This window comes from Thalassophryne amazonica, chromosome 15, assembly GCF_902500255.1.
Source record: "Thalassophryne amazonica chromosome 15, fThaAma1.1, whole genome shotgun sequence".
Lineage (NCBI taxonomy): Eukaryota > Metazoa > Chordata > Actinopteri > Batrachoidiformes > Batrachoididae > Thalassophryne > Thalassophryne amazonica.
The window spans coordinates 94,092,289-94,117,955 of NC_047117.1; the positions used below are offsets into that span (position 1 = coordinate 94,092,289).

The 25,667-nt window shown below is 43.2% G+C and overlaps 1 protein-coding gene across 1 annotated transcript in view; it reads left to right on the forward strand.

Moving 5' to 3' along the window:
* The window catches only part of LOC117526687 (solute carrier family 2, facilitated glucose transporter member 5-like), a 38,835-nt gene extending 13,413 nt beyond the window's left edge, over window positions 1-25,422 (forward strand). The window contains exons 3-13 of the mRNA XM_034188739.1: window positions 1,151-1,249; window positions 6,758-6,918; window positions 6,990-7,114; window positions 10,965-11,110; window positions 18,887-19,019; window positions 19,309-19,496; window positions 20,842-20,952; window positions 21,026-21,136; window positions 23,169-23,235; window positions 24,958-25,085; window positions 25,186-25,422. Of these exons, the coding sequence (XP_034044630.1) occupies window positions 1,151-1,249; window positions 6,758-6,918; window positions 6,990-7,114; window positions 10,965-11,110; window positions 18,887-19,019; window positions 19,309-19,496; window positions 20,842-20,952; window positions 21,026-21,136; window positions 23,169-23,235; window positions 24,958-25,085; window positions 25,186-25,422 (1,506 nt within the window). The remainder of the gene's footprint in view (window positions 1-1,150; window positions 1,250-6,757; window positions 6,919-6,989; window positions 7,115-10,964; window positions 11,111-18,886; window positions 19,020-19,308; window positions 19,497-20,841; window positions 20,953-21,025; window positions 21,137-23,168; window positions 23,236-24,957; window positions 25,086-25,185) is intronic.
* Window positions 25,423-25,667: the final 245 nt, after the last annotated feature.

Genomic DNA, 25,667 nt, shown 5'->3' on the forward strand with positions numbered 1-25,667 from the left:
ACAATGTGTATCACCTCAGTCTGACTCTTGAAAAGGCAAAAACAGCAACGGCCACTTTACATGTAACAGTGCAGATAGCTGTTACTGAAATGAAAAAACAAACAAACAAAACTCTAGTCTTTTCACAGGTCCTGCACAAACTTGTGGGCGTCCGATCCAGATTGCAACCACTTCCTCTCTTTTCCCTTCGGGATAATGATACACAGCTGGATGAAGCAGCGCAGGCCTGAGTCCCTGAGTTCTGACATGGCGTCCTTAAACTCTGCCGCGTGTAGTTTCACCACTTCAGGGCTCTCATCTTCGCAGAGCCAAATCTTATGTCCATTGTAGGTCAGGTCACCCCCTTACGTGCCTCACAAATCACCAGATCTTTCATTTGGAAGCGGTGAAAGCACAGGATAACTGGACGGGGTTTTGCTCCGGTAGCTAAGCTCCAGTGCACTCTGTCCAGATCCTGCGGTGAGGCGAGCACCTCTGTTCCAAAAACATCGACAAGGAGTTGGGAGAAAAAAACAGGCACAGGCCCTGAACAACTTCAGGTAAACCACCGATCTGAACATTCTGGCATCTGCTGCATCCCTCCAGGTCTGCCATCTTGGATTCTAACCACCAGTTGTCTTTTTAGAGTGCAGAGTGTTCGGCCTTGAGCTGGTCCAAACGATCAAAATCAGTGCACCTGCAGAATAATGAATTCATTAAGACATAAACATGTTCACACACTGCAGATTGGACACTGTCCAGCTTAGACAACAAACTTTCAAAAGAAGGCTTCAAGTCCGCAGACAGCGCAGCTCCATAGTCTTCCAGCAGGAGGCTGCTCTCTGCCACAGCACAGGTTCGGCAAGCGACAAAGTTTGTCTGTCTCGTTTAAACTCACTCTTTGATTTGAACATTTTGCAAGTGGTCAAAAAGCTGTAAATACAAAAAATAAAACTGTGATTCCAAACACAGTGTGAGGTTTGTATGACTTTGAGGGTTTCTGATGCTGCAGCTGCGATCTGTTGCACTGGTGCTACCAAAAGAACATGGTTCTTGGACTTGGTTCCTGCCTGCAGCCGGCACAGACCCAGGTGTTAGATGTTGCTCCATAATCACGTGTGACAATGTGCAGAATGTCTTGTGACAGATTTTTCTTTCATTTTCTCCTCAGAATCTCACCAAGCCTCTTCTGGCAGCGGCGTTCCTGTCTTCAGTCGGCAGCTCGTTGCTCTACGGCTACAATTTGGCAGTCGTCAACTCTCCTGCACTGGTTTGTCCATGGTGATCAATGTGAAACATGCTGTGTGTTTTTATGAGTGCTGCACCTGATCTACTGATGAGCAGAAGATCAGCGTGTCATCACGTGGCATCACGGGGGTTTGTGTAACAAATGTGGGAATCAAAGTCGTGTTGTGTCTTTTCAACCATCATTAGGTTGTTTAATTAGCTCCGGAGTGCAGAGTTCACTGCGAGACGTTCGTCTTTGGACACAGACAGTCATATGTTCAAAAAACATTAACCAGTAGTGTTCTGGACTGAACTCTGGAGATGTGTGCGGTGGATCCATCAGACTATGGAGCCACCCTGGACCCTGGGTGACAAACCACCCAGAGAAACACTTTGCATGACGCGATCACGAAGTGGCGGGAGACGAGGTTGGTAGCTGAAGTTCCCTCACAATGTCAGTGATCCTCCTGTTGACCCCAAAACATGAATCAGCTGCAAATTGGGAATTATCTGCAAACCATTAACGAAAATCTACACGAACTGTGAATATCTGTGAATATGTAGATTTTTAAACATTTTCATTAAAAAAATGGTATCTATTTGGAAAATATAATAATTTTCTCTCAATTATACTATTTATATGTAGGTCATATCCATATTTCTGTCATGCTTTGTACCTGTGCTTTAGGTTTTTATGGTTTTCTTGGTGCTGGGTTTTTCCTGCCTGCTCTTTTTCTGTCCCTATCTCTCTTGTCTCTGTCTCTTGGTGCGTGGTGGTGGGGGCTGCACTCGGTTTTGGCCACACCCAGTTCTGGATCTTTCCATACACCTGTTTCTAATCTGCATCTCATCACCTGGGTGTATTTATGTCCCACTGGTGGCACTACTCCTTCACCAGATCGTTGCACCTTGTGCCTTCCCTTCCAGCCTTGTATTCTATGTCTCCAAGTCCTGCTACCACGTTGTGTTTTGACCACCTGCCTGTTTGTATTGACCACACCTTAAGCCTGATGTTTTTGATCTGTTTGCTTGTTTTGGACTGCCTTGCCATGTACTGAACCCCACTGAATCCTTCAGTAAACGCCTTTACGAACCAAAGCTACATTGTTGAGTCCTGCAATTGTGTCCAGACATTTCTGTCCACCATTCCTGATAATTTCAGAACCTATTGGGGGGCTTAGATTCACTGCGTGATATATCATTCCAACCAGTAACTGCACTATATATATATATTTTACATAAAAGCATTATATTTGTTTAATGTGAATATTGTGTTCTTCAAAAACTAATCAGCAACATTTTGAAACAACTAAAATGTCCATACAATGAATATTTATAAGTATTTAAATGTAACACTATAAAAATCCAGTTTGAGCTTTGAAGGAATTGAAGGAAGTGATGACGGGGCGCTGTGATCGGACACAAAGTGTAGATTTTCCCCTCAGGTGTTCCTGGAAGAATGTGAAATGTAAGACCACAAATCATGAATATGTGCGAAGCGTAAGACAAATCCTGGAAAAAAAATTCATATTTTGCAAGATTTACATTCACATTTTGTGCAGATATTTTTCATTATTCACATTTTGCAATTCACAGTTTGCAGAAAATTCAGGATTTACAGCAGATTCATGTTTTGGGCTTAACACGCCTCATCTGAGTCTGACTAAGTAAGTAACTTAGAAACTAAGTAAGTAAAGTCATTCTAGTGGGACCCAAGGATCCTCCACAGACACCTGGTACCAAAGACATCCAGTCCTCACCTTAGGTCACTGGATAGAGTCCAAGTCTGACAGAAGCACCAGGACCATAAAGACTTGTACCTTTATTCTCCTGCAGAGATGTCAAACTCCCCTTCCACCCCTCATGGATCCACCACTGACCCTGAAAAATGAACGTCACTGATTCCTCACTCAGCTTCTCAAGTGCATCCATCGGTTCCACAAAGATAACAGTCATCATCATCTGCAAAGTGGAGGTCAGGAAACATGTCCTTACTGAGAGACTCCAAATCTGCTGTTGTCCAAAACTGGACCCCGCTCCCGTCCATGGAAGCATTCACCAGCCTGGTCCAGGACAAGAACGCAAAGGAAGACATGAGAAAAACTTCCAGACCTTCTGATTGTCACAGTGGTGCTGGAACCAATCCCAGCATTCACTAGCTGACAGACACCGTGGACAGACAATTTGGACATGCAGTCCCATGATGCTTCACTCCCAGAGGCCGGTCACATCCTGGTATCATCATTTAGAGTTTGAGTTCTGAGATTATCAAAATGTTGACATTTATCACAGTCGGGTTTATTGTTCTGCCTCGAACCAATGCATCGATGAACACATCAACCAAAAACCACAACAAGGACCTTTCAGAAGCAGCAGAGACAGAAATGTTTCAGAAGACACACAGAATCCAAAGAAACAGCGTCCGAGTAAAACGAACGACGACCAGTGAGTCAGATCGGTCATTAAAAAGAACAAAATCCTCAGGTTTCAGCCCAAACCTGATCCAGATCCAAAACACGCCCTCATGTCTCACAGCTGGGACAACGCTCAGGTCGACCTGCGTGTGAGCACAGCGTCTACACAAACCACGCCCAGTTTGTACCTTTATAACTTCTTTCATCAAAAATAGAATCAGTTGTAAATACAAGTCATGTATTTGTCCAATAACAGAAACACAGTCTGTGTGTGTGTTTGAGTTCAAAACTAGCAGAAGCAGCTGCAGGATTCACGCTCAAATGGCGCGAGTCATCTGACTGCGGTTCCGCCGCCAAATCAAATTATAAGCACCAAGACGGAGCAATTACAGGAGATAAATTAAAAAAAAAAAAAGTCTGATTCAGTGTTTGCTGAGTGAGATGACAGTTAGTTTGACCAAGTTTCAAACATTGTGTTGTTATTAAAACGTGTTTATTCTATTAATAAATTTTTAAGACGTTGTCATGGAAACACTGGGCGAGTGAGGTGGAGCAGTCCAACAGATTTAACATGAAATCAAAGTGAAGAAATTTTACTGAACAAGTTGAAATTTTTCATTACAGGTCCAGAAAAATGTGTAGAATCACCAACTAAAAGTCCTCAAAAATCCCCTTGTGGCTTTTCCCAAATCCAAGATGGCGTCCAAAATGGTCGCCCTTTGAGGTTTTTATGTATCTTTGCTTCTAGAAATGTCCTCATTTAAGTGTCTAAATGTGTGTTTTGGGCCACAAGGAATTCTTTACCATAACTATGTTGAGGTTTTAGATGTGAACTCCTGAGATAATATTGAGATTTTAATGTTTTAGATCCACCTGTGGTGGATTTATTTTTGCCTCATTATCACAATCAAAGCATTTGCTTATGAAGAGAACAAATAAAGGTCCACAGGGCCGTCCATAAACGTTCTCAGCTTGTCCTTTCAGTTCTACAAACACTGGTGGCCAGTTGTATGAAATGTGAGTGAAAGAAGATCTTACTTGTGTGAAGTGCCTTGAGGCAACTTTGTTGTGATTTGGTCCTATATAAATGAAAATAAACTGAAATTGAAATTGAAAAAAAGAAGAAATAATCTGAAGGAGAAATTATATACAAGTGAGAATTCCACGAAAACGAATCAAAGATTTAATGAGACTTCTGTGTTTTGATGTTTTGTCATTCTAAATGAAATGACATAGTTGTGTATTTTCAGGAGCTGTACATGACGTTTTGTGGTCCATGTCATGGAAAAAACACTTGACACATCATCTCAGGAGGTCACATCCAAATCCTCCAGATAATTGCGGGAAAGTGCTTCTCCTGCCATAAAATATATATATTTAGACACCCGTTTATAACCTTTCCAGAATCAAAGATATGGGTTTGTGTGTGTGTGTGTGTGTGTGTGTGTGTGTGTGTGTGTGTGTGTGTGTGTGTGTGTGTGTGTGTGTGTGTGTGTGTGTGTGTGTGTGTGTGTGTGTGTGTGTGTGTGTGTGTGTGTGTGTTTTAATGCCTGCCATTTGGGCACCATCTTGGATTTTGATGGAGCCACACAGCGGATTTTTGGAGACTTTTAATATTTGATTCTACACATTTTTCCAGGACCTATCCTGAACATTTCAGCTTGTTCCACAAAATTTCTACAGTTTAACCATTTCTGAGCTCATGTTCTTGGACGAGAAAGAAAACTGAGATCCAATGACAATAATCAACTTTATGCTAATGACAACTTTCAGGTTAAATAATGTGATTGTGAAATCCTGTTTCTCAGCCTTAATGTCAAAAGAAAAACATTTGTTTTCATGTCAAAAATGACAAAAAAAAAAACAAAAAAAAAATCAGTGGGAAAATGGACAAAAACAACCATATATATATATATATATATATATATATATATATATATATATATATATATATATATATATATATATATATATATATATATATATATATATATATATATATATATATATATATGCAGGAGTGGTGGCCAAGTGGTTAATGCGCTTGGTTTCAGTTCAGAAGGTTCCGGGTTCAAATCCCACCCCTGCCACATTTCTCCATGTAATGTGGAGTTGCTGTTGTGTGGGCCGCCAGAAGAGGAGGTACTGCTGGCCCACCACCAGAGGGCGCCCTGCCTGAAGTGCGGGCTTCAGGCATGAGAGGGCGCTGCCGCCACGGACACAGCCGGGTGTGACAGCTGTCACTCATTATCTCTTGACAGCTGTCACCCATCTACACTTCATCATCCCACTCCATAAAGACCGGACGTCATCTCCACCTCGTTGCCAAGATATCGTCTACCTTAGGAGGTAACCTTCTCAGCCTGCATATCCAGATAAGTGGTTACTCAGACACTGCACGAGTGTGTGTTAGAGGTGGAGGTGGAATTCCCACCGTTGTTGTTACTGGGTGTTCACACACCCACATCTGATTGTCTCTGCTCCTCGCCAGCAGTACCAGATCCGACACGCGGAGACAGTGGCCACCTGGGGCGTTCGGGATTTGGTGGCTCCAGTATTCTCCGGGTTCGGCGGCGGAGGAAATCGTGTGGTTCCGGTTCTTCTCAGGACAGACGTCTTCTATCCTCGAGCCTGCCCACACGTCACCTTTGCTAATTGACTTCTGTAATCTGCTGTGTTTGGTTGTGCTTTTCACAACAGTAAAGTGTTCATATTTGACTCTTTCATTGTCCGTTCATTTACGCCCCCTGTTGTGGGTCCGTATCACGACACTTTCACAACAGTTGCGTCAGGAAGGGCATCCGGTGTAAAACTTGTGCCAATTCAACATGCAGATCCACCTTGGATTTGCTGTGACGACCCAACATATATTATTGATATTGAGTGATGAGAGTGATGAGAGTGTATCATTGCCACCTGTGTTCTTTGTTTATGTCTCTTCTTGCTTGTCTTTTTGGATCTTCATGTAAAAGCATGGGACAGTTTCTGGCATGTGACAGATCTGTAGGACCTACATTCACCACGTGTTCTCCACAGTTATCTCCCAGAAGAACCTCTGCAGAGCAATTGTTAATTTATTCTCCAGCTGGACAAAATGAAGATGAAATCATCTAAACTCTCATCGTTCTCTTCACCAGTACATTAAGGACTTCTACAACCAGACAATAGTGGAAAGTTATGACCATTTTCCGACGGCAGAGTTCATCACCGTGGTCTACTCTCTCACTGTGTCCATCTTTGCTGTTGGCGGGATGATCGGAGCCTTGCTCGTGGGCAGACTTGTCACCAAATATGGAAGGTCAGTGTATGTGGACGACTCTAGATTTGATCTGTGGAGACAATGGATGAGTCATGAATGTGTCCACACAGGAGGGCAACACTGGTGAGATCGACTGTGCTGGTGTTTGTAGGAGGAGCTCTGATGGGCTTCAGCAGAACATTTAGGAGTCCTGCCATGGTCGTCACTGGACGCTTCTTCACAGGTGTCCACTCAGGTAGGGTCACCTGATTCCAAAACAGTGTCCAAGTTCTCAACCCAGTTCTCACCTATTGTGATAACAACATGGAGGGCATTCTGTCCATCAGGAGCTACAACCCCAGTTCCAATGAAGTTGGAATGTTGTGTGAAATGTAAATAAAAACAGAATACAATGATTTTCAAATCCTCTTCAACCTATATTCAACTGAATACACCACAAAGACAAGATATTTAATGTTCAAACTGATAAACTTTAGTGTTTTGTGCAAATATTTGCTCATTTTTAAAAATGGATGCCTGCAACACGTTTCAAAAAAGCTGGGACGGGGCAACAAAAGACTGGGAAAGTTGATGAATACTTAAAGAACATCTGTTTGGAACATTCAACAGGTGAACAGGTTAATTGGAAACAGGTGAGTGTCATGATTGAGTATAAAAGGAGCAGCCCCAAAAGCCTCAGCCATTCACAAGCAAAGATGGGTTGAGGATCACCACTTTGTGAACAATTGCATGAAAAAAATAGTCCAACAGTTTAAGAACAATATTTTTCAATGTTCAATTGCAAGGACTTTATGGGTTCCATCATCTACAGTCCATAATATAATCAGAAGATTCAGAGAATCTGGAGAACTTTCTACACGTAAGCAGCAAGACCGAAAACCAACATTGAATGCCCGTGACCTTTGATCCTTCAGGCGGCGCTACATTAAAAACCGACATTATTGTGTAAAGGATCTTACCGCCTGGGCTCAGGAACACTTCAGAAACCATTGTCAGTTAACACAGTTCGTCACTACATCTACAAGTGCAAGTTAAAACTCTACCATGAAAAGTGAAACCCAAACATCAACAACATCCAGAAACGCCGCCACCTTCTCTGGGCCCGAGTTCATTTGAAATGGACAGATGCAAAGTGGAAAAGTGTGCTGTGGTCTGATGAGTCCACATTTCAAATTGTTTTTGGAAACCATGGACGTCATGTCCTCTGGACAAAAGAGGAAAAAGACCATCCAGACTGTTACCAGCGCAAAGTTCAAAAGCTAGCATCTGTGATGGTATGGGGGTGTGTTAGTGCCCATGGCATGGGCAACTTACACATCTGTGATGGCACCATCAATGCTGAAAGGTACATCCAGGTTTTGGAGCAACACATGCTGCCATCCAAGCAACGTCTTTTTCAGGGACGTCCCTGCTTATTTCAGCAAGACAATGCCAAGCCACATTCTGCACGTGTTACAACAGCGTGGCTTCGTCGTAAAAGAGTACGGGTACTAGACTGGCCTGCCTGCAGTCCAGACCTGTCGCCCATTGAAAATGTGTGGCGCATTATGAAGCGCAAAATACGACAACAGAGACCCCGGACTGTTGAACAACTGAAGTCGTACATCAAGCAAGAATGGGAAAGAATTCCACCTGCAAAGCTTCAACAATTAGTGTCCTCAGTTCCCAAACGCTTATTGAGTGTTGTTAGAAGGAAAGGTGATGTAACACAGTGGGAAACATACCACTGTCCCAGCTTTTTGGAAACGTGTTGCAGGCATCCATTTCAAACTGAGCAAATATTTGCACAAAAACAGTAAAGTTTATCAGTTTGAACATTAAATATCTTGTCTTTGTGGTGTATTCAATTGAATATAGGTTGAAGAGGATTTGAAAATCATTGGATTCTGTTTTTATTTACGTTTTACACAACGTCCCTACTTCATTGGAATTGGGGTTGTAGATGTCAGTGACAAAGTATTATGTCAGAAGTGAGGTCAGCATCAAACGTCATTGTCCATCCATTTTCTTTTCATTGTAAGTTTTGTTTGTTGTTGTTGTTGTTGTGTGTGTGTGTGCTGAATAAATTCATTAAATTCAAATGTAAAGGTCAAAATCCACACAGTAAATTTAGCAGGGTAAAATTTACTCTGCTGGGATAACAGTCCCAGTCCAAATACACTTAACAAAAATATAAACACAACACTTTTGGTTTTGCTCCCATTTTGTATGAGATGAACTCAAAGATCTAAAACTTTTTCCATATACACAATATCACCATTTCCCTCAAATATTGTTCACAAACCAGTCTAAATCTGTGATAGTGAGCACTTCTCCTTTGCTGAGATAATCCATCCCACCTCACAGGTGTGCCATATCAAGATGCTGATTAGACACCATGATTAGTGCACAGGTGTGCCTTAGACTGCCCACAATAAAAGGCCACTCTGAAAGGTGCAGTTTTATCACACAGCATAATGCCACAGATGTCGCAAGATTTGAGGGAGCATGCAATTGGCATGCTGACAGCAGGAATGTCAACCAGAGCTGTTGCTCGTGTATTGAATGTTCATTTCTCTACCATAAGCCGTCTCCAAAGGCGTTTCAGAGAATTTGGCAGTACATCCAACCAGCCTCACAACCGCAGACCACGTGTAACCACACCAGTCCAGGACCTCCACATCCAGCATGTTCACCTCCAAGATCGTCTGAGACCAGCCACTCGGACAGCTGCTGAAACAATCGGTTTGCATAACCAAAGAATTTCTGCACAAACTGTCAGAAACTGTCTCAGGGAAGCTCATCTGCATGCTCGTCGTCCTCATCGGGGTCTCGACCTGACTCCAGTTCGTCGTCGTAACCGACTTGAGTGGGTAAATGCTCACATTCGCTGGCGTTTGGCACGTTGGAGAGGTGTTCTCTTCACGGATGAATCCCGGTTCACACTGTCCAGGGCAGATGGCAGACAGCGTGTGTGGCGTCATGTGGGTGAGCGGTTTTCTGATGTCAATGTTGTGGATCGAGTGGCCCATGGTGGCGGTGGGGTTATGGTATGGGCAGGCGTCTGTTATGGACGAAGAACACAGGTGCATTTTATTGATGGCATTTTGAATGCACAGAGATACCGTGACGAGATCCTGAGGCCCATTGTTGTGCCATACATCCAAGAACATCACCTCATGTTGCAACAGGATAATGCATGGCCCCATGTTGCAAGGATCTGTACACAATTCTTGGAAGCTGAAAATGTCCCAGTTCTTGCATGGCCGGCATACTCACCGGACATGTCACCCATTGAGCATGTTTGGGATGTTCTGGACCGGCGTATACGACAGCGTGTACCAGTTCCTGCCAATATCCAGCAACTTCACACAGCCATTGAAGAGGAGTGGACCAACATTCCACAGGCCACAACTGACAACCTGATCAACTCTATGCGAAGGAGATGTGTTGCACTGCATGAGGCAAATGGTGGTCACACCAGATACTGACTGGTATCCCCCCCCCAATAAAACAAAACTGCACCTTTCAGAGTGGCCTTTTATTGTGGGCAGTCTAAGGCACACCTGTGCACTAATCATGGTGTCTAATCAGCATCTTGATATGGCACACCTGTGAGGTGGGATGGATTATCTCAGCAAAGGAGAAGTGCTCACTATCAGATTTAGACTGGTTTGTGAACAATATTTGAGGGAAATGGTGATATTGTGTATGTGGAAAAAGTTTTAGATCTTTGAGTTCATCTCATACAAAATGGGAGCAAAACCAAAAGTGTTGCGTTTATATTTTTGTTGAGTGTAGCGTTAAATAAACTCTGTTACAGTGTAAAATCCATTCTTACTGGAGTAGAAACACTTGCTTTGACAAGACAGTAGAGCTGATTTCACTCTGTAATAGAGTGTGACTGAGATCAAAAGTAATCCAGGCACAGTAAATTCTATTCATCAAAACTTACTGTGCAGAGATAATAATAAAAAGAGGTCCAGAAAAAAAAAAAAAAAAACTTTAATCTTGTTTCCCTTTGTTGTTCCTGGTCACTCTGGACAAAATGTGTCCAAAGTGTAACATTTAAATTGTCTAACGTCTCTTTTTTAAAAAAAAAATAGGTATCTCTCTCAGTGTGGTGCCGATGTACCTCGGAGAGATTGCTCCAAAGAATCTGCGAGGCTTCTTGGGGCTCGTGCCGAGCATCCACATTTGTCTTGGAGTCTTTATCGCTCAGGTCCTGGGACTCCATGAACTGCTGGGAAAGGTAGTTTGCAGCACGGTCACACCAAATGCATCATCGCGTCATCATAGGGTCACCACTAGAGGGATTCGAGGTACTTGCACATGCTTGTAGATACACCTGTGCCCGGTCAGGAGGCCTACAGACAGAAATACTCACACCCAAAACTTTACCCACACACTCCATGAGTCCTCCAGGTCCACGTTTTGAGTACTGCACCTCAGCTGTTCATAGGAATGCACTTTTCTGCAAAGAAGCTTCAGATGTTCTTCTAGGAATCTGCTGGAGCTGCTGTTCTAATATCACCCCCAAGTCTACTTTGGACTTCACCTTCCATGTCAATTCCACTTCTTCTTTCATGCCTTGGTCTTTCCTAATCCTCTCAAACTCTTTCTTTCTTACGTTACTGCCATTTGGATTCGTCCCATCTACCAGCTGCTGTCTTCTGCTTCTTAACAACTACCAGGTTTTTGGATTGTTGCCCACCAGGTGCTGTTTGTGAGCAATGACATTTCTTGAAGAAAACAAAACAAACAAACCTTAAAACATATAAATTTGATGAGACAGTCGCATGGAAGAAGTTTCAAATCAAATCAAATCAATTTTATTTATATAGCGCCAAATCACAACAAACAGTTGCCCCAAGGCGCTTTATATTGTAAGGCAAGGCCATACAATAATTATGTAAAAACCCCAACGGTCAAAACAACCCCCTGTGAGCAAGCACTTGGCTACAGTGGGAAGGAAAAACTCCCTTTTAACAGGAAGAAACCTCCAGCAGAACCAGGCTCAGGGAGGGGCAGTCTTCTGCTGGGACTGGTTGGGGCTGAGGGAGAGAACCAGGAAAAAGACATGCTGTGGAGGGGAGCAGAGATCAATCACTAATGATTAAATGCAGAGTGGTGCATACAGAGCAACAAGAGAAAGAAACACTCAGTGCATCATGGGAACCCCCCAGCAGTCTACGTCTATAGCAGCATAACTAAGGGATGGTTCAGGGTCATCTGATCCAGCCCTAACTATAAGCTTTTTCAAAAGGAAAGTTTTAAGCCTAATCTTAAAAGTAGGGAGGGTGTCTGTCTCCCTGATCTGAATTGGGAGCTGGTTCCACAGGAGAGGAGCCTGAAAGCTGAAGGCTCTGCCTCCCATTCTACTCTTACAAACCCTAGGAACTACAAGTAAGCCTGCAGTCTGAGAGCGAAGCGCTCTATTGGGGTGATATGGTACTATGAGGTCCCTAAGATAAGATGGGACCTGATTATTCAAAACCTTATAAGTAAGAAGAAGAATTTTAAATTCTATTCTGGAATTAACAGGGAGCCAATGAAGAGAAGCCAATATGGGTGAAATATGCTCTCTCCTTCTAGTCCCTGTCAGTACTCTAGCTGCAGCATTTTGAATTAACTGAAGGCTTTTCAGGGAACTTTTAGGACAACCTGATAATAATGAATTACAGTAGTCCAGCCTAGAAGAAATAAATACATGAATTAGCTTTTTCAGCATCACTCTGAGACAAGACCTTTCTAATTTTAGAGATACTGCGCAAATGCAAAAAAGCAGTTCTACATATTTGCTTAATATGCGCATTGAAGGACATATCCTGATCAAAAATGACTCAAAGATTTCTCACAGTATTACTAGAGGTCAGGGTAATGCCATCCAGAGTAAGGATCTGATTATTTCTAAGATTTGTGGGGCCAAGTACAATAACTTCAGTTTTATCTGAATTTAAAAGCAGGAAATTAGAGGTCATCCATGTCTTTAAGTCTGTAAGACAATCCTGCAGTTTAACTAATTGGTGTGTGTCCTCTGGCTTCATGGATAGATAAAGCTGGGTATCATCTGCATAACAATGAAAATTTAAGCAATGCTTTCTAATAATACTGCCTAAGGGAAGCATGTATAAAGTGAATAAAATTGGTCCTAGCACAGAACCTTGTGGAACTCCATAATTAACCTTAGTCTGTGAAGAAGATTCCCCATTTACATGAACAAATTGTAATCTATTAGACAAATATGATTCAAACCACTGCAGCGCAGTGCCTTTAATACCTATGGCATGCTCTAATCTCTGTAATAAAATTTTATGGTCAACAGTATCAAAAGCAGCACTGAGGTCCAACAGAACAAGCACAGAGATGAGTCCACTGTCTGAGGCCATAAGAAGATCATTTGTAACCTTCACTAATGCTGTTTCTGTACTATGATGGATTCTAAAACCTGACTGAAACTCTTCAAATAGACCATTCCTCTGCAGATGATCAGTTAGCTGTTTTACAACTACCCTTTCAAGAATTTTTGAGAGAAAAGGAAGGTTGGAGATTGGCTTATAATTAGCTAAGATAGCTGGGTCAAGTGATGGCTTTTTAAGTAATGGTTTAATTACTGCCACCTTAAAAGCCTGTGGTACATAGCCAATTAATAAAGATAGATTGATCATATTTAAGATCGGAGCATTAATTAATGGTAGGGCTTCCTTGAGCAGCCTGGTAGGAATGGGGTCTAATAGACATGTTGATGGTTTGGAGAAAGTGACTAATGAAAGTAACTCAGACAGAACAATCGGAGATAAAGAGTCTAAACAAATAGCAGCATTACTGAAAGTAGCTGAACATAAAGATATGTGTTTGGGATGGTTATGAATAATTTTTCTCTAATAGTTAAAATTGTATTTTTTTAAAATTTAAAATTTTTTATTTTACTAGTCATTACTAGTTAAAGTTAAAGGAATACTCGGCTCAGTAGAGCTCTGACTCTTTGTGCCTGGCTACAGCGCTGAAAAGAAACCTGGGGTTGTTCTTATTTTCTTCAATTAGTGATGAATAGTAAGATGTCCTAGCTTTACGGAGGGCTTTTTTATAGAGCAACAGACTCTTTTTCCAGGCTAAATGAAGATCTTCTAAAGTGAGACGCCATTTCCTCTCCAACTTATGGGTTATCTGCTTTAAGCTACGAGTTTGTGAGTTATACCACGGAGTCAGGCACTTCTGATTTAAAGCTCTCTTTTTTAGAGGAGCTACAGCATCCAAAGTTGTCTTCAATGAGGATGTAAAACTACTGACGAGATACTCTATCTCACTTACAGAGTTTAGGTAGCTACTCTGCACTGTGTTGGTATATGGCATTAGAGAACATAAAGAAGGAATCATATCCTTAAACCTAGTTACAGCGCTTTCTGAAAGACTTCTAGTGTAATGAAACTTATTCCCCACTGCTGGGTAGTCCATCAGAGTAAATGTAAATGTTATTAAGAAATGATCAGACAGAAGGGAGTTTTCAGGGAATACTGTTAAGTCTTCTATTTCCATACCATAAGTCAGAACAAGATCTAAGATATGATTAAAGTGGTGGGTGGACTCATTTACTTTTTGAGCAAAGCCAATAGAGTCTAATAATAGATTAAATGCAGTGTTGAGGCTGTCATTCTCAGCATCTGTGTGGATGTTAAAATCGCCCACTATAATTATCTTATCTGAGCTAAGCACTAAGTCAGACAAAAGGTCTGAAAATTCACAGAGAAACTCACAGTAACGACCAGGTGGACGATAGATAATAACAAATAAAACTGGTTTTTGGGACTTCCAATTTGGATGGACAAGACTAAGAGTCAAGCTTTCAAATGAATTAAAGCTCTGTCTGGGTTTTTGATTAATTAATAAGCTGGAATGGAAGATTGCTGCTAATCCTCCGCCTCGGCCCGTGCTACGAGCATTCTGACAGTTAGTGTGACTCGGGGGTGTTGACTCATTTAAACTAATATATTCATCCTGCTGTAACCAGGTTTCTGTTAGGCAGAATAAATCAATATGTTGATCAATTATTATATCATTTACCAACAGGGACTTAGAAGAGAGAGACCTAATGTTTAATAGACCACATTTAACTGTTTTAGTCTGTGGTGCAGTTGAAGGTGCTATATTATTTTTTCTTTTTGAATTTTTATGCTTAAATAGATTTTTGCTGGTTATTGGTGGTCTGGGAGCAGGCACCGTCTCTACGGGGATGGGGTAATGAGGGGATGGCAGGGGGAGAGAAGCTGCAGAGAGGTGTGTAAGACTACAACTCTGCTTCCTGGTCCCAACCCTGGATAGTCACGGTTTGGAGGATTTAAGAAAATTGGCCAGATTTCTAGAAATGAGAGCTGCTCCATCCAAAGTGGGATGGATGCCGTCTCTCCTAACAAGACCAGGTTTTCCCCAGAAGCTTTGCCAATTATCTATGAAACCCACCTCATTTTTTGGACACCACTCAGACAGCCAGCAATTCAAGGAGAACATGCGGCTAAACATGTCACTCCCGGTCTGAAGTTTGCTGAGTGCTTCCAGAGCAGAGGTGATTGCTCTCAGACTGCAAGGGAAGCTCAGCTTCTCCTAAAATGTCATAAAATAAGTGATCAAATATATACTGTTGTGTACATGTGATTGACTAAATTTGCGCTATAACGCGCTCAACTTTTATTCAGAATCAGCTTCTTATCACTGGGAACGACGCGGCTTTCCTCTCACTCAAACCCGCAGCTTCACAGCGCTTTAAACAGTGTAGACGCTGAGCGACACAAAGCATCAGCGAAACGAGACGAGTCATTGGATAAATGCTGGGCTTTGTCCCGCCCATCGGACGCTCAGTGTGTCTGGGGGTCTATGGGGCAGTGGGCGGGCCTCGGCTGGGCCGGACGCTCAGCTTCTGCATGATGATTGGATGATCTGTCTGAGGCTGAATCCCTTTTTGATTGACAGCAAAATGAGCGAATCAGCGATCTTTTGGTGTAAACATCCGTGGGAGCATTTTCATTGTTTTGAGTTAACCGGAGACTTTCCTAATCCTCTTAGCGGCATTTTCTTTGTTAAAAACGACTAGCGACAAATTGAGCTTCTATTTCTGGTGTGTTTTTTTGTAGCTGCTTGTGTTTGCAGACTGACTTCTATCACTCTTTCTGTCTTCTATCTCAGTTTCTGTTCCTACCGAGCAGCGGGTGCTGCTGAGCTCCTCCACCGTCACAAAGCGCTCACAGGCGGACAAACTTCACACGAGCCTCGCGCCAGTCCCAGCTAGCGAGCTAGCTAGGTAGCAAGCTGCACATAATGGCAGACAATTTGAATGTTGTGGACCAGATTTTGGCGAAGCCATTTGATAGGCTTCCTTACGAAGAAAAACTTAGAGTTAAACAGCAGGACAGAATCAACTCCTCAGATTAATTTGGTGCAAAAGGTGGGGAAAGTCTTTTCTGCTGTCCTGGTATGAAAGTGAGCTGGCTGACTGGAAGAGCTGTAAGAAATAAAATGTACTGTTGGTCATGCCTCTTGATGAAACCATCTCAGGGATGTGTTGTCTGGTCAAAAGTGGGTTTTGGGGATCTGTCCAACGTTGACAGGGCATACAAAAGGCATGAAAAAAGCAATGAACATGTGAGTGCATGTGTAAGGTTAAGCTGCCTGGGCAGAGTCAGGGTTGAGCATGTAATCAATGAAGGCGCTCACATTCAAGTGGCAAAACATAATGAAGCAGTTAAACAAAACAGAGCTTTCCTAAACCGCCTTATTGATGGGACTTCCTTACTTGGCCATCAGGAGCTGTCATTTAGGGGGCATGATGAGAGTGTTGAATCATCCAACAAGGGGAATTACAGGGAGTTTAATGAAACATTAGCTAAATATGACTCTGTCCTGGCCACACAGTTCCAGTCATCAGCTGTGTTTTCTGGTATGTCCCGTGCAATCCAGAATGACTTGATCTCTTCTCTTTCAGCCACAGTTTCTGATGAGATCAAGGATGAAATCCAGGCTGCTCCCTTTTTTGCATGACAGGTGGATGAAACAACTGATATAGCTCGCCATGCTCAACTCTCTGTCATTGTTCACTATGTGGATAGGGCAGGTCAAATTCAGGAGCACTTTATTGGATTTTTTGATATTTCTGGGGGAAGAGATGCTCAGTCTGTTTTTGAAGTCTTGAATGAGAACATGCAGGGCTACAATTTCAGGGAGAAACTTGTGGCGCAAACCTATGATGGGTCTGCTGTCATGGCTTCAGCTCTCAATGGTTTGCAGGCCAAAATTAAAGCAACAGCCCCCAGGTCAATGTTTGTGCATTGTTATGCTCACAGACTGAATCTGGTTCTGTCTCAGGGGGCTAAATGCTTATCTGAGTGCAGAATATTTTTTGCATCACTCTCTGGGTTTGCCACATTTTTCTCAAAATCCACAAAGAGGATGTCTTTTCTTGAGTCTGCAGGCTGCTCAAGGTTGCCCAGAAATGCTCCTACTGGATGGAATTTCACATCACGGATAGTGAGCACTGTGGCAAACAATTATGATGCCTCCTGCAAACGTTTGAGATGATCATTGCAGATAAGTCCATGGATGATGACACATTAGACTGTGCCAAAGGCCTTCTGATGAAACTGGAGGATTCTGAGTTTGTGTTCATGTTGTACACATATGAACAAATCTTCTCTGAGACTGATGTGGTGTTTGATATTGTCCAGCAGAGAGCTATGGATGTTCTGTACTGCAAGAAAAGAATTGAGTCTCTTCTTGCTTTTGTCAAAGAGAAGAGGTCAGAGGGGCTTTCCAAACTGTTTATGCCAAAGCAGCAGATCTCACATCAGACCCACAAACTGAGCCCGTGAGAAAACACCGTCTGTCACAACTACAGGATCCCAAGGAGCACTATAGAAATCTGTACACAGCCATCCTAAACAATCTCACAGAGCAGCTACCTCGGCATTTTGACAAAAATTTGGCAATTTTTTTTTTTTTGACAAAATCAGCAAATTTGGAAAGTCTGCACTTCTTGGAATTGGTCAATCCAGGGAAATTTGATGAGATGAGACAAGTGTTTCCAGAGGAGGCATTTCAGAGTGTCCTGAAAAGTTTTGGCCAGTTCTTTGATTCAGGGAGACTGAGGTCTGAACTTCAAGTCCTATATTCAAGCCAGGACTTGCAGAGCAACAGGGGAAAGCTATGTGATTTCTTGCTGTTTCTGAAAGACATGGAGTTGGACAGTGCAATGCCTCAGGTGTACAAACTATTGTCATTAGTGGCAACGATTGGAACTACATCTGCAGGTGCAGAGAGGAGCTTCTCCTGTTTAAAGCGGCTGAAGTCTTACACCTGCAACACCATGGGCCAAGGCCGTTTAAGCAGCCGAGCTCTGCTGGCCATTGAGAGGACACTAGTCAAGTCCCTGGAAAAGACTCCTTGTTGGTACGACAGGGTCACAGATCATTTTCTTGAAAAGGAACGGAGGGTAGAATTTACATATAAATAAACCAACACATTTTATGATGTAGGCCGAAATTGAGCTTCCCCTCCTTGAAAGACCAGCATCCGCCACTGTTCCAGAGTCAGGACGGCAGCGGCTCTGTGCGTCAGGAGTCACTCGATATAGAACAGTTGATTCGAGGTGTCTTCTTCGGTCTGTGTCTTTGGACAAAACACTTCATATCTCCCAGTCCACCCAGCTGCAAAAGTGTACCAGTCTTGGCTGGGGAAGTAACCTCTGATGGATTGGCATCCCATCCAGGGAGAGTTGTAGACTCTAATGTGTTCCACGCTGTAGTATCCAGGGATTAGCCCCAGCCCAATAGGCTTCAGGGTCTGTATAGTTCCAGTGAGATATGACTGCACGTCTTCCTGTTATGTAACATGATAACTGCATATTCTTGTCTCAAATGTCCATTATGGTCCGTTAAGCTTCCATTCATATTTGTTCCTGCTGATGCTGATGCTTTTGTTTCTGTTCTTTTGGTGATGTGATGGTTCCTGAAATAGCCTAAAACACATCAAAACTCTCACACAGGAAGAGCACTGGCCTCTTCTTCTTTCCCTGGTGGTCTTTCCGACCTTCTTCCAGTTGATGCTGTTGCCATGGTTTCCAGAGAGTCCTCGGTACCTGCTGATAGAGAAGGGAAACGTGCATGCCACTATCGCAGGTCAGCATGGACTCTTGCTTTACTCCTTATCCATTTTTGTTGCAGAGTAAACATAGTGCCAAAATGATCCCCTATGGTGTAAAACAGACAATAAAACAAAGCAAAGAGAAAAGATGTGTTTATGTCTGGATTTAAACAGCTGAAAGAAGCACAAAACCATGAAAACTTCGAAAACCTTGTGACCTGCTGACTTCTTTTGCACCTTTGGAATAGAATATTTTATTTTTGAATCATGGTTGGTCTAAGTTAATTCCAGGATTGGTCTTGGTGGATCTGCTCTTTCTTTTAGCCCTGAAATGGTTCCGTACTGAAGGAAACATTGAGGCAGAGGTTGAAGAAATGCAGGAGGAGCTTCGTTCACTGTCCTCCATCCAGGCTTTCTCTGTCTGGGGTCTGCTCACTGACCGTCGTGTTCGCTGGCAGGTCATCACCATCATGGTCATCAACATTGGCATGCAGCTGTCTGGTATCGATGCAGTGAGTTTATTTCTTTGCGTAATAAGCAGAGAAGATTATTAAATCTTCAGGTGTTGCAGTTTATTTACATTAAACTGTCATTTCCTCTGTTCTACTGATGATAACTTTTTTGGTTTCAGTGGACCATCACACACGTTTTCCCATCTGGTGCATGAAGTGATGAGTTCATACATCATCATGTTGTTTGTTATTCGGCTGCACCATTTGCTCAGGCCCAGAAGATCCAGTACAGGTCCATATTGGGATTTGGCACAAGTTTTACACCAGATGCCCTTCCTGACACAGCTCCAGTTTTTTCAGGAGAAACAGACACAGCCCCTGATCTCCCTAAGAGGTCTCCTACCCAAGTACTAACCAGCTTAGCTTCTTAGATCTGATTGGCAACCACCCACATGGTCCAATTAGTCTCCAAAGTAACCATCCATCTGCTAGGTGAAATGTTGGATGAATGGACAGACAGATGATAGATGGACTGAGCGTTGGTTCGATGAATGGATAGATGATGGATGAACAATGGCTGGATGAATGGATGTATGATGGATGGATAATGGTTGTTTGGTTGGTGGATTGGTTGAATGGATGGATAATGATTGGTTGGATGAATGGATAGCTGAATAGACAAAGTATGGATAGGCAGATGGATAACGTTGGGGAAAGGATGAATGGACAGATAGGAGATGGATGGTTTGGTGGATTGATGGTTGGATGAATGGATGAGTGGACAGGCAGATGACAGATGTATTGATGATTGGTTGGATGGATGGATGGATGGATGGACGGACAGTTAACTAAAGCCTATCAAACAGATCTTCTCTGACTCAGGAGTTTGCTATAAATCAAGCTTGTTATTTATTTATTTATTTATTTATTTATTTGGTTGGGGGTGGGGGGGGCACTTCCTGTGTCCACAGACGTAAAATCACAGTGAAGCTCTGTTATTGGTGGACTGTGCTGAAGCAGAAGCTGATTGGTGTGGACCTGTTGCAGGCTCTTCTTGTGCATGTTATCTTGTTGGATTTGGGAGCATCCATGGATAATTAAGTGCTGGAATGGTGATGGAACGCCGTGCATGTGGTTACTAAATCAAGCAGACAGCACTGAACTGCAGCGATCACCGTCGTGTCCACACCTCATCAATGATGGATGTTGCGTCAGCAAAGTGTGATTAATGAGAATGCACAAATTAATTTCAAAGGGAGCACTTGTCAGACGTCCATACTGATGAAAGACTGAATCTCAAACGCATGACTGATTTCCTGTCTGTTAATGATCGCGATGATGAATCACGTGGAAACATGAAATAAGCATGAAGGAAGGCATTAACGTGTTGTCATGTTGACTTCAGATCTGGTTCTACACAAACGAGATATTTCGGAACGCGGGAATCCCAGACCCTCACATCCAGTACACCACTGTGGGAACGGGTGCCGTGGAGGTCGTCTCCGGGATGCTGGGGGTGAGTGAGCCGCCTCTTCTTGTTGGACCTGGTTAAAGCCAGCTTCACTGTTTCTGGTTTTGTCGCCTTCCAGTGTTTCACCATCGACCGCGTGGGCAGACGACCTCTGATGATTGGCGGGTTCCTCTTCATGGGATGCTGCTGCGCTGGGATCACAGTGTCCATCACCTTCCAGGTTCACATCCTGTTTACCTCCAGAGATATTCTGCATGATGTCATTTGTAAATCTGATTTATAAAATCTCACCACATGAGTCTGTATTCCAGATGAGCTAACTTCAGGTACTGTTGAGTTTAAGTGTAAAAAAAAAATCATGACCTCTGACTTTTAACCTTTTGACCTGTAACTGTAAGGATTTTTCTTAACAGTACTGAGTCCCGGTTACTCAGTGAGCAGAGCAGTCGGACTTTACACCAAAAGACGTCGACCATCAGCTGCATCTTCGTTCTATGAGTACTCGCTGAGCGCTAGCTCCAACGTCATCAGAGCTTCTTACGTCACAAAGATTTTGATTCAGTTAAACAGGTCATCCTCTGAAGCATCCTGAGAATTCTCATGATCCCCAGCATGTTTCCGGACATCACGGCCGTCCTACACACAGGTCCCGTATAGAGCGGATTTCTGGTGTTCCTCAGGGATGTGTTCTGGCTCCAGCACGGTTCAGGTGTTGCATGAACTGGGTGTTGGGTTGGATTGTGGAGGCCAACAGCTTCTGTGTCTTTGTTGATGATGAACGTTTTGCTGACCTTGACATCGTTGATGCTGCTGTGATCCTTGCTGAGTCAACAGAAACTCTGACTGCAGTACTGGGATGTGAGTCTTCCTGTCTGACTGTCAGACTTGGACTTTAATCTGCGTTGCCACCTTATACTGGCATGACGTGTTTCATATGAGATGATATGTAAAGATAAATGCAAGCTTTCGTGCATATTCCTACAAACTTTTCACATGCACATGTAGCACAGGTTTCACATTTAACCCCTTAACGCCTATTGTCGCATATATGCTACAATATTTGACTCAAATATGCAACATACCAAATTGATCAGTATGCCTGTTGTTGCAAATTTGCAACATACCATTATTATTATTATTATTATAACATTATAACATACATTATTACCAAAAATCCAAAATTACTATTTATTTTTTGTGCAAAAATGAAATTAATAATCTCAACATTATTTACAATCTACTTAAAGGCAAAAACACACACAAAACATTTATTTATATACAGCTATATAAATTCAGGCGTTAAGGGGTTAACATTCAGAATCGTACGTTTACATTTTTGCTAAGGTTAGCGTGACATTGAGGGTTATATTAACAATAACAAGCAAAAGATGATTTGTCACGTTGTATTGTTGCTCAGAAAATCTGCCAGGAAAATATGTGGGATATTTATACATTCCAACTCAAAATCTATAGGGATTTTTGTGTGTTAGATTTTGTAGGTCTTATGATTCTGGAGAACAGGCTGTGAGGGAACATCAGCTACCACGCTGTGTCCATGTGGACATGATTCAGCACGCAGCCACCTCAGTGTTGAGGACCCCAGTGGCTACAGAAGGTCAATGACACATCCACCTTTCATCTGGCCAATGACATGCCCACCTTTCACCTGGCCAAGGACACGCCCACCTTTCACCTGGCAAGGACACGCCCACACTTCACCTGGCCAAGGACACGCCCACCTTTCACCTGGCCAATGAAACACCCACCTTTCACCTGGCCAATGACATGCCCACCTTTCACCTGGCCAAGGACACGCCCACCTTTCACCTGGCCAATGACATGCCCACCTTTCACCTGGCCAAGGACACGCCCACCTTTCCACCTGGCCAATGAAACGCCCACCTTTCACCTGGCCAATGACATGCCCACCTTTCACCTGGGCTAGGACACGCCCACACTTCACCTGGCCAATGACACGCCTACACTTCACCTGGCCAATGACACGCCCACCTTTCACTTGGCTGCAGCAGGCAGAAGGTTACTTTGGAGAGGGGCAGATGGATCGGTTGTCTGCCTGGGTGGTTACCACCCAGGACCCGGGGTCAGATGTGCAGCATCAGCACATGTTCCCAGACTTCAACATCTGGTTCCTTGTTGTTTGGTTTAATGTGGTAATTAGAGACCTGAGCTCCAGGAGCCACGTGTCATCAAAGTGCTTAACGACAGTTACTGTGTTTGATGTGTTTGATTGACAGGCGCTGCCCTTCATGCATTACGTCAGCGTCGGCTGTGTGGTCGGGATTATTGCTGGTTTCTGCATCGGACCAGGTGAGCAGAATGATTCTTTGAAATGTTTTTCTGAACTCATCCAGATTCCACTGAGCTGTGAATGAGGTCACACTGCCCCCTGCTGGCCTGCACAGCGGCAGCGCTCCTTCAGCAGATATTGTATTTCATTTGTCTTGTAAATTAGGAAATCATAACAGCTGCACTACAACCATTTGTACAGAGGAAGAAAGTGAATTAAGAGGAAATAGTTTACAGCGGTGGAGCCGCACTGAGTGGACCGGCGAGGATCCGGTTTACATAACGTCATCCGTCAAGCAAAATCTATACGGCAGCACGAGGACGAGGAATTCTGCAGCTGCAATTAGACTTTTAATGGCTCATTGTTCATAAGCTACTCATGATGAATACGGTTTCACTCAGACGAAACCTCGCATGCACAATGAAGCTCACAGACCCACAGATGTTGACAAATTACTGCCTCGTTATTGGTTTGACAATATTAAACCTTCCTCCATGCAGTTATCATGCACACATAATGAGGACATCTCTCCAAAAGCTCATCATTAGAGCTTTCACTGATTTCCACTTCACGGCCACCTCCATCCTGCCCATCAAAGTAACGAATGGCCAAAGTCCCGGATAAACTCTTCTCTTCTTGGAGCTTTGGAGTTTTGCCAAGTTGAAAATATTTTCCTGCCTGGTGTCAATCAGTGATCGTTGAGTAAGAGACATAATGAAGTCCATGCTGACGGCCCCACGCTTTAGGGCGTCTGGACTCTTTACTGTTTACAGTCTGTCTGACTTTGTCATTTTGTCTAAAGTGGCACTCAGAGAGCACGTACTCCTGCCAAAACCAACCCAGTCTCGCAGCTCTTTGTGGGGCTGGGTTACAAAAAGTACATTAATCTATGGGTTCGTGACGGGGGTATGAAAATGGGGCACTTTTCATAACGGGGGCACAAAATGTGGGGTGAAAAGAGGGACTGTCGGGGGGATCATGGTTAACGTTTGGGGAGGGTAGACACTTATGCTGTGGTTATGGTTCCAGTTAGGAGAAGGGGAAGATCGTATAAATAGCAAAATTCAAAAAACATCTGATGAAAAGCAGGCACATTTCATGATGGGGGCACGAAGGGTAACAGGTCAAACTACCAATGTGTAGACCTGGTTTGATTCCGAGTCTGTGGTCTTGGACAAAAACCCTGGTCTGACTCGAATCGGTCCACCCAGCTGTAAATGGGCGCTGGTCTTGGCTGGTAAAGTGACCTCTGTTGGAGTTTGGGGATAAGCACCGATATCGATGGATCCCAGATCCTGGAGAGGGCTTACTGCTATTTGTTCTCATCATGTGCCAGGAACACCAGCCCTGTATTAATGTGACTGGATCAGATTTGGGCTATGATCTGGATTGGTACCAAAGCTCACTGGATTGTTCAACACAGAAAATGGGCAGGATTCATTAAACTCTCTGGATTATTTTTTGGGTAAATGATTGAAATCTTAGAAAAAAAAATGCATCATTGCATTCTGTAAAAGGAAGCAATAAAAGAGATCCAGAATTCACATCCAGTTCCTGATGAGCATGTAAATAGAAACAGTTCTTCCTTGTTGAAGTTGAAGCCATCGCCGCCTCAGTGGAGGAAGTGATGTCATGAATGAGTGAGGATGCTGCTGTGAGTGTGACGTCATACAGTTGAAGTGAACAGAGTGGACTAACGTGGTCTAACGGCTCTTTGACTCCGCATGTTCTTGTTCCTGAAGCTGGAGTTCCCTTCCTGATCACCGCAGAACTCTTTAAGCAGTCGCACCGTCCGGCCGCCTACACAGTCGCAGGATGTCTTAACTGGTTGTCCAACTTCACCATTGGCTTCGTCTTCCCTTTCTTAGAGGTCTGAACCGCATCTTCCTCACAGTATCTGCAATTTCAGATTGTGGGGGGGGGGGGGGTGAGCCACTGATCTCAGTACCATTGTGTTTGCCTTTGTCCAGGTTGGTATGGGTCCTTACTGTTACCTGATCTTCTGTGCCGTCTGCATGGGTGTGGCTCTCTACACATTCTTCATCATCCCAGAGACCAAGAATAAAACCTTTGTGGAGATCAGTCAGATGTTTGCTCACATGAGCAGCGTCCCCAAAGAGGAGGACTCTAACAAATTTGGCATCAGTCATCTCACCATGACCGTGATGAACAGCTACGGAACCATCAGCCACTGGGATGGAAACTAAGACAACGACAAGAAGAAGAAGATTGTTCTGTAACCTCAGCATGTCACGAGAAAATACTACATCAGCCAGAAGGAGACGTTTCTCTAACAGGAATCAACACTATGTAACACATTTTTATTTTAGTTTTGTTCCTGGGTACACAGTGTGTTTTCCTAACCTGTTACGCCTTAAATAAATAGAAAATAGCTGTTATTCCACAGAAACTTTGCTTCTGTGATCAGGACAATGATATTTTGAAATTTGTC